The following is a 17,251-nucleotide window of genomic DNA, read 5'->3' as shown; positions in this document are numbered from 1 at the left end:
CTAGCTTAGCTTAAAAAGCATCCAAGTTTGTGTGCTCCTAGAGTGCCAACATAGCAGGATACCTATGACTCAGTAAATGGGAATTTTAGAAACTATCATAAAAAGTTTGAGAAACAGATTGACAGATTAAGAGAACACAAAACCTTGTCATTTTGTATTCAGCAAAATGCCTCTACTTACAAAAATTTCAAAGTCAATTTAAAAACACATGACCAAACTTTGTATTTTTCAGGATAGAAAAAAGTATATTTGCTAGAAATAGCATATTTTACAAAGTTAAATTTAATTTCTGAGCTTAATAATAAGTCACTGGCTCAAAAAGTGTAGGACAATGACAAAAGAGAGTTGGTTTTAGGTCTCTTTTGGGTGCAGCCTCCACCCCACACCCTCCATCTCCCTCAATTTAAGCCACCTCTGATGTTCAATGTGTTTTGTCTAAGACAGGAACACCAGAAGGGTATTGCAGAAGGGAATTGTCTGGATGATTACACAATTAATGTACTTCAGAGACGGGGGAGTTGAGACGTTTGCACTGACTTTGGTGCACATCAGCCTGTAAAAGGGTATGAAATGCTGATGGAGACTGGAACAATGGGGCAAACTGGTCTCCTGAGGATGCAGGCAGTTTCAGCAAAGGAAATTCTAATTACAATTTTTTAAACAAGTAATTTGTTCCTAACTGGAAGAAACAAACACTGGAATGACAGTCAGGCTGTGATATTTCCACTAAGATGTTCAAATCAAAGCCTGTAGCAATATGACCAAACTGGATTTGCTTTCAGATTCAGTTACTCACGCAGGAAACATAACAGGAGAGAACAAAGACAGTGATCAAGAGAGTATAATAACTGACTTTTATTAGCACTTCAACAATCACCTGGTGTTCCATGGTAAAGCACATTTTAAAGGTAATGCTGGTACCTCTGATTCAACGCAGCTGTCTGGGGTTTCTTCCAAATACAAAGGAAAACGTATTCCCTCTCCCTTGTTGATCGCTACTTTTTTAAAGAGAACCTAAGTCTTTCATTAGCTATAAGTAGAGACATGATGCATACTGCAGTTAGATACTTCAACAAGACAAAAATTAATGCTTCAGGATTTTAAATCCCTTCAAATTCCCCTCTTCCCCCCTCCCCCCTTTTTTTTGCTTAGTTGGGAGAGAAATAGAGAATTATTTCCTTGTCTTTCCTCTTCTCCCATTTCCCTTCTGTTTTTTTGCAGACCTGAGGGAGAAGTTGAATAAAATGAAATCAAGAGGTCATACATGCTACATACAAATATAGCTGCCATGATGTTTTAAATTAAAAAATTTAATTACAAGTCTTTTCCTGCAGTATACAACATATTAATGCTTGCATGATCATTTTTATGTCAAATTATATAAAAGAGATCTGCAAAAAGGGCAGATCTTTGGTATATTGTTACATTTCTTAATGCATTACCTATTCAAAGTCTGGTTTTTTAAGTGATTATCACATAAAAGCAGAGGTAGCCATGAAGAAATACTGCATTTTATATGAGGTCTCTATGCATAGGGTAATAAAAAAATGTTTGTTCTATCAACAAAGATGGATTAATTTGAAGAGTTTCTCCATTATAATTTGTCTTTCCCAGACATGAATGTTTTCTAACACAAGCAGAGCTAGTTCTATTTACCCTCTGTCACCATGGGCAATTGCTACATCATTAGGGAAACATTATAGAAATATGGCAAATTCATTTTATTAGGCAAATATTTGAGTTTCATTCAAGCATACTTACTATAATAAAAACAAAACAGCAACCTATGTCATAATTTAACTTTGCTGGACTTATTCTGGGAATTTCACAGTGCTTTTGATTAGATTAGTCAGAATAATCAAATACACTGGATTTTAAGTTTAGTAGGTTTCTTGCTGTCCAAACAATAGCTTATTTATTTAGAAAAATTCTAATAAACTCCAGCATCTTGAATAGAGAATCATAAAATTATTTGGGTTGGAAGGGACCTTAAAGATCATCCAGTTTCAAACTCCCTGCCATGAGCAGGGAACCTTCCACTAGACCAGGTTACCAGGCAGCCTGGCCTTGAACATTTCCAGGGATGCAGAGTGGACAGCTTCTCTGGGCAACCCGTTCCAGTCCCTTCCCAACATCATAGCGAAGAATTTATTCCTAATATCTAATCTAAACCTTTTCTCTTTTAGTTTGTAACCATTCCCCCTTGTCAAACGTCCCCCTCCATTTTTCTCATGGGCCTCATTTTAGGTACTGGAAGATACAAGGTCTCCCCAGAGCCTTCTCTTCTCCAGGCTGAACAACCCCAACCCTCTCAGTCTGTCTTCACAGGAGAGGTACTTGGGCCCTGTAATCAAGTTAGTGTTTCTCCTCTTGACTTGTGCCAACAGGTCAATGTGGTTCTTGCGCTAGGAGACCAACTTCTCAAGGCAGCACTCCAGGTACAGTCTCACAATAACAGAGTAGAGGGAGAGAGTTCAAAAGTGATTTTTTCCAGTATTACAAAAATGTTAATTGAGAAAGCATCACTAAATTTTGAAAGCATTGAATACAATTAAAAGTCTAAGTGAACAAACTGAAACACTGTGGTCCAAATTCTATGAATACCTCAGGTATGTAAGATGTTCTGCCTGTGCAGAACTGGACTATATTTTTCTCTCAGACACTTAAAAAGGCAATGACTGGAAAAGATGAAGCATTTAGAGGCTGCTTAACATAGTTAAGCAGTGCAAGTAAATGTAACTTTTCTTGTCAGACTTGAAGATTACTTGGCAAATGCCTGAAATCCTGTGTTTCATTTAGCATAAGTGTGCACCATAAAAAAACTAGAACCGTATTTTAAAGAAAAGTAACTTTCCTAAAATGTTCCTGTTTCACAGCATCCATACAATCCCCAAAAGAACATTACACTTAGAACATCAAATCTTGTAATCATCTATTTCACAGAATCATAGAATGTCCTGAGCTCAATGGGACATGCAAGGATTTATTTCTGCTTGCATCTGTTTGAAATTTATTTTTAACTTTTGATGAAATCAACAGTTGTTTTGTTCATACCAGCCAAAAAGCTGCTTTGATGATAAGACTGAATACAGTTTTGGCACAGCATTTTTTAGTGAATTTTCATGACAGAAGTAAAGACAGTAAGGAGGAGGAAGACAGTAACTACGTAAAGATGACTATGAGTTATTAGTTTCTTCTTGTAACAGCTCAATGTTAACCTTAAAAAGCACATTTTCATTCTTTAATGCATTGCCTCACTGGAGATTCAGTTTGAAGGGCTAATCTGCCCACTGTTTTATAAAAGTCTATATCCCCTGACCAAACTACATCTCCCAGGAGTCAATGCAGTCTTCTCCAAAAGTCAGCTGCCTTATGACAAAGAGAGATTCTTCTACCTCTTGTTTTCTGTGACCTCTGTGACAAAACTGTAGTCAAAAACATGAGCAGAATATAAATCAGTATTTAGCTTTGATATGATTCCCTGACTTTCGCCTGCAGGGCATCACAAGTCTTCTTAGCATCTCCCAGCAACATGGCAGTATTGGGTTTGTAGAAGATTGGATTGTCCACTGCTGCATAACCGACTCCCAAGGATCTCTTCATTACAATGACCTGCACATAAAGAGCTCACGTTTGATACTGCAAAAAACAACCACCATCTTCCCTCAAAGACAGACCACACAAAACCAACTTCCACAAATGAAGGAAGAGAAAGAGACATCCCTGGCCAAAGCAGAGTGCTACTGCTATGAAACTGTATTTCAGATTTTAATATAGCATAAAAATTGATATCCAAAACAATTTTAAAAACATTTTATTGATAACCATGGTACCTTCAGCAGAAAAACTGTAAATCTCTACCAACTTTAACTATGTTTGTGTTTCTTTCTCAATTTTGCAACACAAATCTTTGTATGCTGCTGATAAATACCTGTGTCTATGTCTGAGTACTTGAATGGCTAACCCACAGAAGAACTAAGGCTACAACTGGGTTCAGAACAAGATATCAATTTCACATCAAAGAAACACAAGTATATCAACTTTGGATCAGATGACATTGCTTTCAAGGAACAAAACTGTTGAGGTAATTACATTGTCAGTTCAACCTGGACAGAATAAACTCTCTACTCAACTCAGCCACTCACTGTTTTAGCTTTTTGGGTTTGGGGCTTTTTTGGGGGTAGGGTGTTGGGTTTTAATTATATTTTTTGTTATTTGATTTAAGCATACTATCCATTCTTATATTTCCATCCCAATATTGAAGTTGTCAACCAAATTTCCTATAAACTTTTAAAAGCAGATATCTGTATAGAAATACTTCAGGGCTGCAGATGTGAGCAGGACACTTTTTATTCTAATAACATATTCTAGTAGATGCACTTTGATTGGTCTTTTCCAATGCAGCCATCATTGGTTTCACTAATGTACTTGATGAGTATAAAATCTTGATCAGTGCAACACACTTACAAAGCACCGACTGTTTTACTGACAACTCAGAGAAAAGCTTCTCAGGGAAACTAGAACAGTGGGAGAATCTTTTTAGCTTATCCACCATGTTTTTAAAAGCTAAGGGGGGTGCTAACGCAACTCTGTTAATCTCACCTGTTTGGACTTCCAGACCTCAAGTACTGGCATTCCAGCTATGATAGAGTTTGGATCTTCCTGAGCTGCTGAATTAACTGTATCATTTGCACCAATTACAAGGACCAAGTCAGTTTCTGCAGCAATACAAAGAAAATAATAGTGATGAAAAATTACCTGAAATCTGAACACTGAGTCTGACACACATTTTTGTGTTAAATATGTTCCTTATAGGCACAAGAACCCATAATGGTTAAGTACTCTACAAACATTTATGGAGACGGCATTCACACAAATACTTTACAAACTTGTCAGGCAAATTATATGTGAGAGTTCAAGTGTGCTACAGCTACCTCCAGCAAACTGCAACCATCCACAATCCAGTCCCAAGGGACTCATTAGACCATCCTACTACGCATATCCTTTGATATTTAAATGTGTCTGTATACACACATAGTATCACCACTTTCAAATTTTTTGTGCCTGGTTTTTCCTTTGAATATTTTTCTGAAAAACTTTTTACTAACAACCTTCTGATCTTTAAATAAAGAATTTAAAAAAACCAAGAAGTTGCCAGTACAATGGTATGCAAGTTTGCAAGACATGGCAGTGTTGAGTCATCCACAATAACTGACCTAAAGAAGTAAAAATAGTTTTCCTCTGTAGGGATGGGGCAGTAACAGAGATAATAAAGACACAGCATTTGTCATTTACTTCACAGCTACAAGCAATTAAAGAAAAAAATGCACCTTCACAACAAAAAATAAGTTCTCCTCTACAGTACTGTCACAAGAGGTACATAGTGACACTGAATGACCTGACCGAGATTTTCTATTTTTAAAAATCCTTGTTCAATGCAAAAACAAAATCAAATAAACCATCCAAACTTCTGAAAACTTATGGCTCACATGCTAACCTGGGAAGTCTTCATTGATCTCATCCATCTCCAGTACAATATCATAGGGAACACCAGCCTCTGCTAGTAGTACATTCAGCTGACCAGGCATACGGCCAGCCACAGGGTGAATACCAAACCTAAAAGGGAAGAAAGTCCAACCTCATTAGTAAGTACAGACTGCTCTGTTTTATACTGTAAAATTGTTACCTGTGACCTACAAGACTGAAAAGTTCTTACATATGAACGCATGCATGAATGAATAAAATGAAATTGTTAAACCTTAATAGTTCACTTTCCAAGCAGTACCATATTTAAAACCTTGTGACAGATCATTCTGGACTTTTACAAATAAGCCTTTTATCTGCAAGACTACCACCAACATTAATATGCTTTGCAGGTCCCTTACATCACTGAAAACACTGAAGGCTAAATAAAATCGCCATTATGTAATACTCTTCATGAAAATGGTAAAAGCTGTGCTGCCTTTCTGAAGCAAAACCATTACTAGACCTAGAAGAGCCCTTGGCAAATGACTTTATTGATTCAGGTGTCTCTAGAGTATGCATTGCTATTGCAGTCCGACACTTTAATCCAACAGAAAAATCAGCGGGGATTCTATTTCAAGCACGAGACAATGTTTTGCTGCACTAGGTTAACATGCTACTTTCTCCTCATGATTGACCTTAGGAGGAAAAGAGAAGGAAAAAAAAGAAGAAAGGAGTGCAAGTGAGATGGTGGAGAGCTAAGAAACTGTAAGAATTTAAGGATAACTGTTTTTTAAAAATCTTTTCACAACAGCTCAAAACCAATTTAGAGAAAAAACACTGCTTATGAGTTAATAAATCTTCAGACAGAAAACAGGGTGGCAACCAAGGGTCCTCAGGCATGCATTCAGTTCTGTAAGGGTAAAAATCTGAAAAAAAGTCAGAATAAAGATATTAAAACTGGTTTAGCTACAACTAGCAAAGCCATATTTGGTTAAAGCAAATCTGTTTTGAGTTGGCAGATTGTACTCTTATAGTCATCCACTGGCCCTTATAAGTAAAGCATATCCATGTCTACTGTCCTGTGCACTTTCTTTCCAGGTCTGGAGCTATCACCAGATGTAATGCTGACACAAGCACACCAGCAGTGCCCCAGATGATACAGGGCTGAAGATAAATGGTCAATGATAAAGCCTCTATGTCCCTTGGAAGAGAAGGAAAACAGTCAAGAGAAAACCTGGATTTTTGAATTCTTGGATTTTGGAACAGAAATTTCTGAGCAGAAATCCTAGTAAGTCAGGAATGAAATAAAAGGACTTCAGACTTCTTCAGAAAGAAGAGAAAGACTGATAAATCAACTTGCCATGATGAACATACTGTCATATATTTCTACTTTCAACTCCACTGGGATGAAAAAGGGTAACACATCACTGATGGACCACAAGTCACAGTCCAATCAACACAGACCACTGGTGAATTTAACACTGTACAAATACATCCTTAAAAGGGCAACTGAGTGCTCAATCATTAAGACAACATTAAGACAATACAAAAATTATTCAATTGGAACTCCAGCAACAAAATTCAGGACATATGATTAATCCACATAATACTAGATATACTACAACTTTAAGCCCCATACCAAATAGCAGGATAAAAGCTGGCTTTAAAAGGAATGCTTTTAAAGAAACAAAGACAGTAGATTGTATTTAGCTAGTAAACATTTGGGATCCTGTTGCAAAGGATAATACCTAGAATCAGAAAAAAGAGAGCAAATATACAGGACAAATTACTAACAGCTTACATTTCACACCACTCATTCAGTAATACAAGCCATGTGTAGTACTGCAGACAGACCTCAAGAACACCAAATTCAATCACTTACAGTACGGTAGGAGAACTCTTATTCTGAAGTACCCTTGAAAAAACTCATCACTTCTCTGGCAGTGAAAAGATTTTCCAACAAAATCCTCTTTTGTGTCTAATAAAATTTTTTGAGTGCCTTTGTGACCAAAGCTGCTTCGGCAATACACAAAACAAAATACTTGTGAGGTTTCTATTAAATACTATATACACATACAATCTTATTTCAAGGGCTGGAAAGTCAAAATTTAAGCTGCCAAGAGAAGAAATTTCACCTTTGACTTCATCATTCCTGGCAAGAGGCAAGGAAAGAAGAAAAGAAAGGGGCAAATTATCTTTTTGCAGGAAGAGTTATAGCATTAAACATCACTAGTCAAAAACTTCTGACAGATTCTGCTTGAAACCACATACTGCATATTTACAAAGTTTAAGAAAGCTGCTCATACAAAAGCTTTCTTGGACAAATATTGAAGTGACTCCCAGAAGGCTGCCTGTTAACCAAATATGACAGTAGCTTGCCAGTACCACTTGTAATTGGATGTGCAAGAATGTCCAAAAGAATAATTAAAAATATGTGGTTTTCTGAGTGTTTCATTATGTCACAAGGTAACATCTACACATTTCTGGAGTGAAATCATCTTGTCTAATACAAAGCAGAATTCAGAATTCAGGTAACCATGAAAAACAGGTACCTAAAATCCTTAATGGATCACAATGTGTCTAATAAAATTTCCTCCCAATTCACAACAGCAGTTGGGTGTATTACAGCAGGAACATTTTGTTACATGTGCTCTCACTCATATTCAAAAATTCAACACAGAAATTATTTTAAAAGAGACATGTTTTATGGTAAAAGTGCTTTAAAGTGAAAAAAATGCCAAGTTGCTTTGATGTTCTTTTAGTATCAGTTATGCAGGAACTCCATTAGGTAGACTGGTTTGTTTATAAATCAAGAAGAAATCTTAACCCACAACACATATTCACAATCATGTGTATGACTTGAAACATTATTCTGGTCTTTCACTAAAACACAGAAATCACCAGGAATATTTTTTTTGATGCTGACAACATAACGTGGGGCTTGCTTAACACCGCCAATTGTCAGATACTGAAGTAAATGTACATCTTCTTGCTACTCAAGACTTAATAGATAAGACAGCATCAGGCAAGGCTATTCAGCTTTTTTTAGTCAGCCTCTATTGAATACTTCTTAGATTTATAAAGACAGCACAGCACACTGAAAAATGAGTTCATATTCTGGACTTTTTCTAGTGATACAAACAGTGCAACAGTTTCTTTCAAATTTCGACCAAATATTTAAACTTCCTAACATTGTATCTAGAACAGCATTTTTAGCACAAAAAGCACTTAGATTGGAGGTGGAGTGGGTAAAAGGGATTGAAGGTGGGAGAAGTAGTATTTAATTTCTAATGGTAGTATGGAAAAGACAACTGTACCATAAAAAAGTACTGAAAAATCTCAGAATAGAAGTTACTTTTTATACAGCTCATAAAGTCAGTATGCACCTTTATTACAACCAGCTAGATAACATTCTTGTGATCAATACTGCAAGAGCTGGCTCACAAGATCAGCACCTAACCCAATGCATAAATGTTTCAAGACCACTTCATCCATGTAAAGATAGGATTCCTGTCATTATGACAAAGCTGGACAGAGCAATATAACATCTGGGTGGGGCCTAATTAGCTCACTCCACACTTCAGATGCTGTACTTGCCCAAGGATTTTGCCACACCTACTATTCCTAATGTTTCATTTACTTTATTTAGACACCTCTCCACCTCTGTTTCCAGTACAAACAATAATCTGTTATTCTAGGTAACAAGAGGGGAAAAGAAAAGCAAGAAACTAGCTGAACAGAAGCACATCATTTGGAGTAGTCCTGCTATGTAACAGTTGCAGTGTAGCACGACTTCAAAGTATCACAGTATAATGTTCATCACCCCATGAGGGATGACTTTGTAGCATCCACACACACAGCCTAGCTAGACTAGACTTGGGTTTATGCTGGAGGCAACATATGGGCCCAAAATTAATCAGGACAGTTAAATATGAACTGCATTAGATTAGCTAAATGAAGCATACTTAAACAGGGGTCTGACACTGGCTCCCTGTATCCGACCACTATGGTTTATCACAGCAGGGAGAAGATCCAAACAGACCTTAGCTCAATGCAACAACCCTCCCAAGAATCCAACTACAGAGAAAAAACAATAGCCTGCTTCCACAAAGCATCACACACAGATGTAGTGAGGTCCTCCAGAGCTGAGCTGACCCCTGTGGAAGCAATGACACACCTAAAGGAGCACACAGCTAAAGCTGCATCATTGCAGAAGTGGATCAGGTCCAGCAAGGTTTGCAGTTCTAACTGCACCACTGTGGCACTGGAGCTAACAGATCTGTTAGACTCCATTAGTCCCTTCACCTACAGTACTAATAATTCAGAGCCCACCCAGTTAATTTGACTATAACAAACCAACAGGCAGTTAAATGCCTCCCTGATATCCGATCCCACCAGATCTCGGAAGCTCAGCAGGCTCAGCCTCAGTTAGTACTTGAATGGGAGACCTCCTGGGAATACCGGGGGCTGCAGGTTCTAGTCCTGAGGACTTCACTGTCACTGTCCAAGCTCACTCGTCCATGGCAGATGAACCTGAGGAGTTCAAAGGTGGGGCCAGTTCTGCACACGCTGTGCCTCACCTAAAAAATCTACTGCTCAGGCTGGAAGGGCACACCCACGTGGGGAGAGCCCTTCCCAAATCTGCGTTCACAAAGCCGAGCCATACAAACAAACCAAGCCAAAACTCACACAGATGTACACATTTTGTGTCTTCATACTAAGTATAATTCATCTTTTCAGAAACTTGCGTCAGCACATATTGTTCTTATGCTGTCATTCATCAGTGACAGTAATTTCCACTGAGATACACAGTATGTTAAGACTGCTTGGGATAGCATCTTAACAGCTCATGCTTTAAAATTCTTCTAGATCTTCCTGTAAAGCCATAAAGAATGATGACTGTAAACTGATATAATTAAACAGTTGCAGTTAATCAGTTTTATTTATTCATTTCTAGAGAAATGTGCAATCAACGGCCATCCACATGTTCTACTACTTCCAAAAAAATAGAACAGTGGAGAAAAAAAAAATCAGAACCCTAAACACATCTTATTAGAGCTCAGCCATTGAGGTATCAAGGAAAAAAAAATTAAAAATGCAAGTATGACACTAAATCAATACTATATTTTCAAAAATGTAAGAAACTCTTGTTTTCTTTTGCTCAGAATTAATTAAATTCTCCAGCATCAGAAGACAGAAAATCAAGTCCTTCAAAATATCCACCTGCAATAAGTAGATTAAAAATACCCAAGACAAACCACTATTTTGAAAGACTGTTGAAGAGGTAATGTGCATCTCACTCAACTATGAATCACCAGAAAATATACTTATTTACTATGAAATTATTTAAGTCTGTAAAAAGCACAATTTTAAGAGTCCTTTCATCCTAAAATGCATTTTTCTTATCAAGAACTTCTTACTGCACAGGAAAACAAAACACATTGATAGAAAATGTCTTAGGAAAGTCGTATTGTGGCAAAAGCTAGGACAATTAACCCGATGTGGACATGGAGAACATCAGTAACCCACATGCTTATGAGAATGTATGCAGTTTTACAGTGTGATTACATACTTACATACAAAATTACTACAGAATATAATTTTATTACATAGAAAAAAATTGGAATTCCACAACTTGGCTCCTACAAACAACACAACCTGTGGCTGACGTGTGGCAAAAATGCAGTACCAGTTGTAGAACAGCCATTTCCTCTCCAAAGCCAATAGATTCCAGGGGCTACAGGATTTAGCCGATAAAAAGCTTTGTTTTATCCATCCATAACAGGGCAAAGCTATACTCAAGGCTCAGTAACATCCAGCTTTCTATGTGACTTCACTAATGCATTAAAGATGTGATCTGCTGCAAGACCATCTCAAGTGAGCAATGATGTTAGCTATGCAACTAAAACAGTCTAAAGTTTCCAAAAACTCTCCTGTATTTCTAAATTTAAATCCTAATCAAAGGTTATGTATGATGTTATATAACCTGCGCTCACTGAGAATGTTATGGCTGTAGGCAAAGCAAATGAAAACAACAGCTCCTCTGGATCAATGGTGAGCCATGAAGCAAAAAACCAGACCACATGACAGTTGCAATTTTTCTTGGCACATATGGACATTACAGACTGATGCAATCCCATGTCCACGCTGGCACCACTCCACAGCGTATGTGTGAGAGTGTCACTACATCTGGATGGTGACTGGTTTGGGGTCCCAAGACACTCCAGGCCTACTGAAACCCGAGGACAACAGCTGCACTCAATGAACACCATGGGAACCCAGTAAAGTGATGAAAGGCCTGAATTACCACAAACTGTAAATACAGATTTATTTCATTAAAATACTAGGTAACCACTGCAGTGATCCCTTCCTGAAATTGACTCATTTCAAGTATAAGCCATTTATTTCAAGGACTCATTCACTTTTCTCCCCTGCAAAGCCAACATAAAAGGAAAACCCAATATTTTGTTATTTCACCAAGGCTGGTGAAAATAAAAGCTCACCCCCACAGAAGCACTGAAAGAAAAGCCAAAAGTATACAATGCTGTCATCACATTAGTCACGAAAGGGTTTTTTTGTTGCACAACTAAGGACTCTTCATATTTTTTAATGCAATCCGGGCACACACAGAGCTTTTGCTAAATATGGAGAAACAAGGTGTGAAGAGAACTGCTCCAGGAAGTAAACACACCACCACACACCCTCACTTCTCATGCATCCATGAACAAATACATCTATAAAGCAGTTTTATATGCAAAATTGCAACATCCTTGCTAAATACTAACAAGTAACTGCTGCTAAACCCTAAAACAACTTTACTGTTATCCATAAAAATACATGCTGTAACGCACTACAAGAGTTTACATGCAACTTTTCAATAAGGTTGGAAGAGTACTGGAAGAATTAAAACAAAACCAAAAAAACAGCAATTATTAGAGTCCTGATTCCAAAGGGAAGTCACCATCTAATTGAAATAAAACACATGGAAATCAGAGAATAGCCAGCTAAGAAGTATCTGCCCAAATACCTTGTTTGAAATGAAAACTGAGCCTTGGCTAATTTTAAAATATTCAGTTATCATAATTAGAAAACAAGCAAAATTTCAAACAATCAGCAGGAAAGGGATCATGTTTGCTTTTCAGTACTTTCAGTATCTATAAGGTCTACAAAAAAAAAAATGAAGGAGGAAAGGCCTTGAGGCCAATACTGGCAATCCAATAAGTATCATAAGTATCTCTGTGTTTTGGAGCAGCACTCCAGCAGAATAAATTAATGGGACTGGCGACATACACTACAATAATCTTTCCAGCCAATACTCAGAGAACTCTAGTAGCAGTCTTGTCTGCAACAGCAAAATCTTATGGGAACCCCACAAGTGCAGGTCTAGAGTTGCTCAATGGTTTGGAGTATCTTCCACAAGATGAGAGACTGAAAACTGGGATTCTTCAGGCCACAGAAGAGAAGGCCCAGGGGAGTATTATCACTGCATATAAATACTGATGAAGGGCAGCAAACAAAGACAGAGCTGGATTTTTTGTTCAGTGGTATTCGGTGAATGGGCAAGAGGCAACAGCTGCAAACTGAAATATGGAAAACAACTATTTTACTCTAAGGATGACTGAACATTGTAAAAGGCTGATAAGTCTCCATCTCTGGAGACTAGATGTTCAAAACTCAACTGGACAAGATGCTAAGCAACCTGCTCCAGTTGACTCTGGCTTGAGCAAGGGGGCTGGCTGAACTAGACAATCCCCAGAGATCTCTAAATTCAACTATTCTATGACTCTGTCAATGCTCAAAGTAATATTAAATGAAAACTAAGACTTAATTGTGGTAGGGTTTAATGGAATGATAAGAAAAACCAAACCGAAACAAAACACTGTAATACTTTTCATCAAGGAAAGCACTTACCTGACATTCTTCCCTTGTTCTCTCAACATCTTCACCAGATCAGCTATTGGGTACTGAGCTTTTGCTGCACACAAACCATAACCTGTAGGAATTTCAAAATATTAGGCTATTTTTCTATTTCAGTGCAGAAGGACTAACTGCAGATAAAAAGTGTATCTCCCACACACAGACACACTCTCATAATTAAAAATAAATTAAAAAGAACCACACACACTTCAGATTCTCATATATTCACAACCTGACCTCTGCAATTCATCTCTTTTTTGACCTCCTGACCACTCACAGCAAAGTGATTTGACCAGTCAAACTACAAAAGCAACTTATTTCAGCTCCAAAAAAATATATGTTCCCTTCTCTATCAGAAAAGGATGTTTCAGATAGGTACTCTGAAAAATTGATAAAGAAACTACTATTATGTTACTTCACAACCATTATCCTCAAGAAAATGTTGAACTTGCATAATGCATATATAGTAGCTTGATAGTTTTTGAAGTCTTTCTCTCTAAGCTAATTCGTCAGAGCAACTATACTGAGGAGAAATACAGAGTACAAATTATTAATAGTGTCCTCAAGGTTTGACCACAGAAGAAAGAGGCAAATTCCTTGAGGATGATTGCAAGCTTTACTGGAAACAAAGGTAAATTCCCAGGTTAGAGCCTTGCCTCACTGTTTTCATTTAAGCTGAAGCAAAATGAAAGATGACTGTATTTTAGCATTCTTCACATTCCAATGCTAAAATAAATTAATATAGCGGTCCTGCTATTCAGTTGACTGAAAAGAAGTTTTGAGCTATTTCCTACCTGAGCATTCCTATCAGGGATTTTGCTACTGAATAATATGAGCCTACAGTCAACATAATAGTTTCAGACAATTCAGGGTTTAGGTTTTCAAGTTTTGGGGGGTTTTGGGGGGCTTTTAAGTTTTATTAGAGTATTTATATTATCTAAGATTTAGATGAGTTTTATTGCCTTTCTTTTTCTCATAAACCAATGCAGAATGGAGCAAGTATGTCAGAACTGTAAACAAAATCCTTTCAATAACTTAACAGATGTATTGGTACCACTGGTATTGTAGTAGTGCTTGGAACCTCAGTTAATTTTGTGCACAGCTACTGTGATATAAGCTTAATTTACAAAATAAAGTCTTTGTCCTGTAGAATTTAAGATGCAAATGAAAAGGACAAAATTTGAACAGACATACACACAGTGAAAAGAAGTGGTATACATCTCTGCACAGAGGAATAATGACTGATCTGGGAATAAAAACAAATCACATGGACCCAGTCAACATTTGATATGCTGCTGCCTTGCTGCAGCTGCAGGCTACATTTTTTTGGTTCGTTTGGGGGTGTTGTTTGATTGGGGTCCCTTTTTTTTATAATACATGTTCTGTAACACCTTGTGAGTCAAGAGTGTCTTACCTGGAGTAATAATAATACTATTGGCTTCTTTTATCATTTCAATTGCATTGTCCACATTGATTTCTGTGTGGGTTCCAGTAATTTCCATGGGCTTCCCTCCAGCTGTTGATGCAGTGCCATAGCCCCCAAGAATCACATTTGCAAGAGAACGGTTCATAGCCTGAAAGACAATAGGGTTTCGATCAGATAAAGATAAAATGCAAAAATGAAGGTGAGAGCCCACAAAGGAAACTTCCGAATAGTCTGAAAACATTCAAGACTTCTGACAATACTCTTTATCCGCTGCTTTTGCCTTCTTATAACTCAAAACTTAAAACAGGCTACTTACAACAGTTTAACACAGCAATAACCAAACAACAGTTTCCAACACATCACATTACACATATAATAACAAAGCATCAGCATTTTCCCAAGACAGAGAACAAATTGCAAATATTAGTCTCTTCTTGTTCTTAAAAGGGGGGGCTATAAAAGAAAGCCTACATGATGGCAGAATTTGAAAAGATATTTTTACATACATATATACACACACACCCCAAACTTCTGCAAGATGTTTTCTACAGCTCTTGACCAATTCAACATGTAAACACAGAACTGCTATATGACAGCATGGAAATCACAAAGTTCCTACAGGTGGTACAGAAGAAAAACTCCTACAGCAGTAAGAGAGGGAAGAACACAAAGCAGATAAGAAGCCACACAAAACTAGTCAAATTTCAGTGAACTCAAGGGGGTCATTAACTTACTGGCTGAGCACCAAAGGGAAATGAGATTTTAACTAGGAGCTTTAAAAGAAGAGCACATCCTGAAAATCTGGCTCCATTAGACACATAACCAGGAAAAGTCACTGGCTAAACACTTTCACTGACATGTCTCCTTGTGAGTGTGGTTCCAATACTTGTAGTTGCAGTGAACAAAACTTTAGAAGCAGGAAAGAAATGGAATAAATTGCTTCTTTAATTCACATGCAGATCATACACCATCTGTACTAGCTAAGGAACACAACAAAATTTAGAAATGGATCTAGAGAGACAAGGGTACGAGTGGGAGGAATCACCTACTCTCCTGTCCATTCAGCTGTCCATTCTCCACTGACATTTCAATTCACACCATTGCACACGTTTTCTTACCATAGCATGAGAAGATATGCCATTCTTTGAAATTTGTCATTTAGCCAATAAGCCCAGTGAAGATGACAGAACTTTTGTTCGTCCTGGTAAGTCATCACTGTTTCAGATATTGAAAGGGAAGCACACAAATGCAGTGAAATCAGCATCTTTCTGCTGTCTGCAGTACACAGTAGTTCATGTCCTCTAAGAACACACTGCCTTTGGCATGTATCACAATAGCAAACTGCCAAGCAAAAAAACCAGACTATGTAGTATATTATAGCAGTTAAGCATCAGGTAAGACAGCCTAGATAGAAGAGTACCCTTTTCAGATGTTGCACACACTAAGCTTACAACAAGTAAAGCACTTTATACAAATATCTAAACCACAAGTCAATAGACCAGGCCAAAGGGGAAAAAAAAAGTTGAAGTATTATTAGACATACGAGAATCCACTAAAAGCAAGTATGAGATTGAAGCACCCTTGCCTGGCTTTACCACAAAGACCCAAGACAACTTTCCTTGCAAGAAGCAAGTCTGGAAAAAAAGGTGGATGGTACAGAGAGCCAAAACCTTATCAAGCAACAGTTAACCAATGTAGCTAAAACCTACTCAGCACTGGGACAGTGTGAAAATTTTTCTATATCCTCTATCACCTTCTTTACCACAAAAGATTACAAATATAGTGATGTAAAATGCAGGCTTCATCACTCACTGATAACCCAGCAACCAGCAGAAAGCCCTCTGTGCTGTGCATACAGAGAATACAATAGTCAGGAGCTTACAGTCCAGCGAAAACCAAACACCTGATTCCAAAGAATTCCAAGCACTTCCACTGTGCCCACAGAAACTACACAGGTGATGGGCCAGCACACAGTTTGTAAGACTAATACAGTTTGTCACTTCTACTCTGTTTCATTCATCAGTTTCTCTTCAACCTTAGCCTTCTTCTCCATTCCTAATTATAATGATTCTAATATCACAGTTGCAATCAAGAATTTGCTCTGGGGAAAAAAATGAGGCAGAAGCACACGCTAATACAACCAAATTTTCTGAAGAAGATGTATTGTGTTGGTGTTATAAGAAAGTCACAATTAACAGGATGAGTAAACAGTATAGGCCCTTGCTTTGCAAAGTTAAATTCTTTGACCTTTACTCAGCTGCTAAGAGGTACAAGAGAAGGACAGGAGAAAAATCAAGCAGATATGAGTGCAAAACCTAAGTGGTTACCTAAATACATATTGGTCAATTTTATCAGTTGAAGCTTTAAGAGATAACTGAACAGCCTCTGGATGATTAAGCTATAGTTTTATCACAAAAAGTAAATGAAAATGATGTAAAAATA

General features: G+C 37.5%; 1 protein-coding gene across 2 annotated transcripts in view; it reads right to left on the bottom strand.

Moving 5' to 3' along the window:
* Positions 1–831: 831 nt before the first annotated feature.
* NNT (nicotinamide nucleotide transhydrogenase) overlaps positions 832–17,251 on the bottom strand; it is a 44,917-nt gene continuing 28,497 nt past the window's right edge. For both annotated transcript variants that reach the window (XM_071581080.1, XM_071581081.1), the window contains exons 18-22: positions 14,798–14,957; positions 13,378–13,459; positions 5,498–5,616; positions 4,603–4,718; positions 832–3,612 (exon numbers count right to left, since the gene is read on the bottom strand). In XM_071581080.1, the coding sequence (XP_071437181.1) occupies positions 3,463–3,612; positions 4,603–4,718; positions 5,498–5,616; positions 13,378–13,459; positions 14,798–14,957 (627 nt within the window). In that variant the 3' untranslated portion in view covers positions 832–3,462. The remainder of the gene's footprint in view (positions 3,613–4,602; positions 4,719–5,497; positions 5,617–13,377; positions 13,460–14,797; positions 14,958–17,251) is intronic.

The sequence above is a fragment of the Pithys albifrons genome, chromosome Z, assembly GCF_047495875.1.
Source record: "Pithys albifrons albifrons isolate INPA30051 chromosome Z, PitAlb_v1, whole genome shotgun sequence".
NCBI classification, from domain to species: Eukaryota; Metazoa; Chordata; class Aves; order Passeriformes; family Thamnophilidae; genus Pithys; species Pithys albifrons.
Note: the sequence above shows the minus strand (reverse complement) of the source record. Positions and strands in the feature narration are given on the sequence as shown.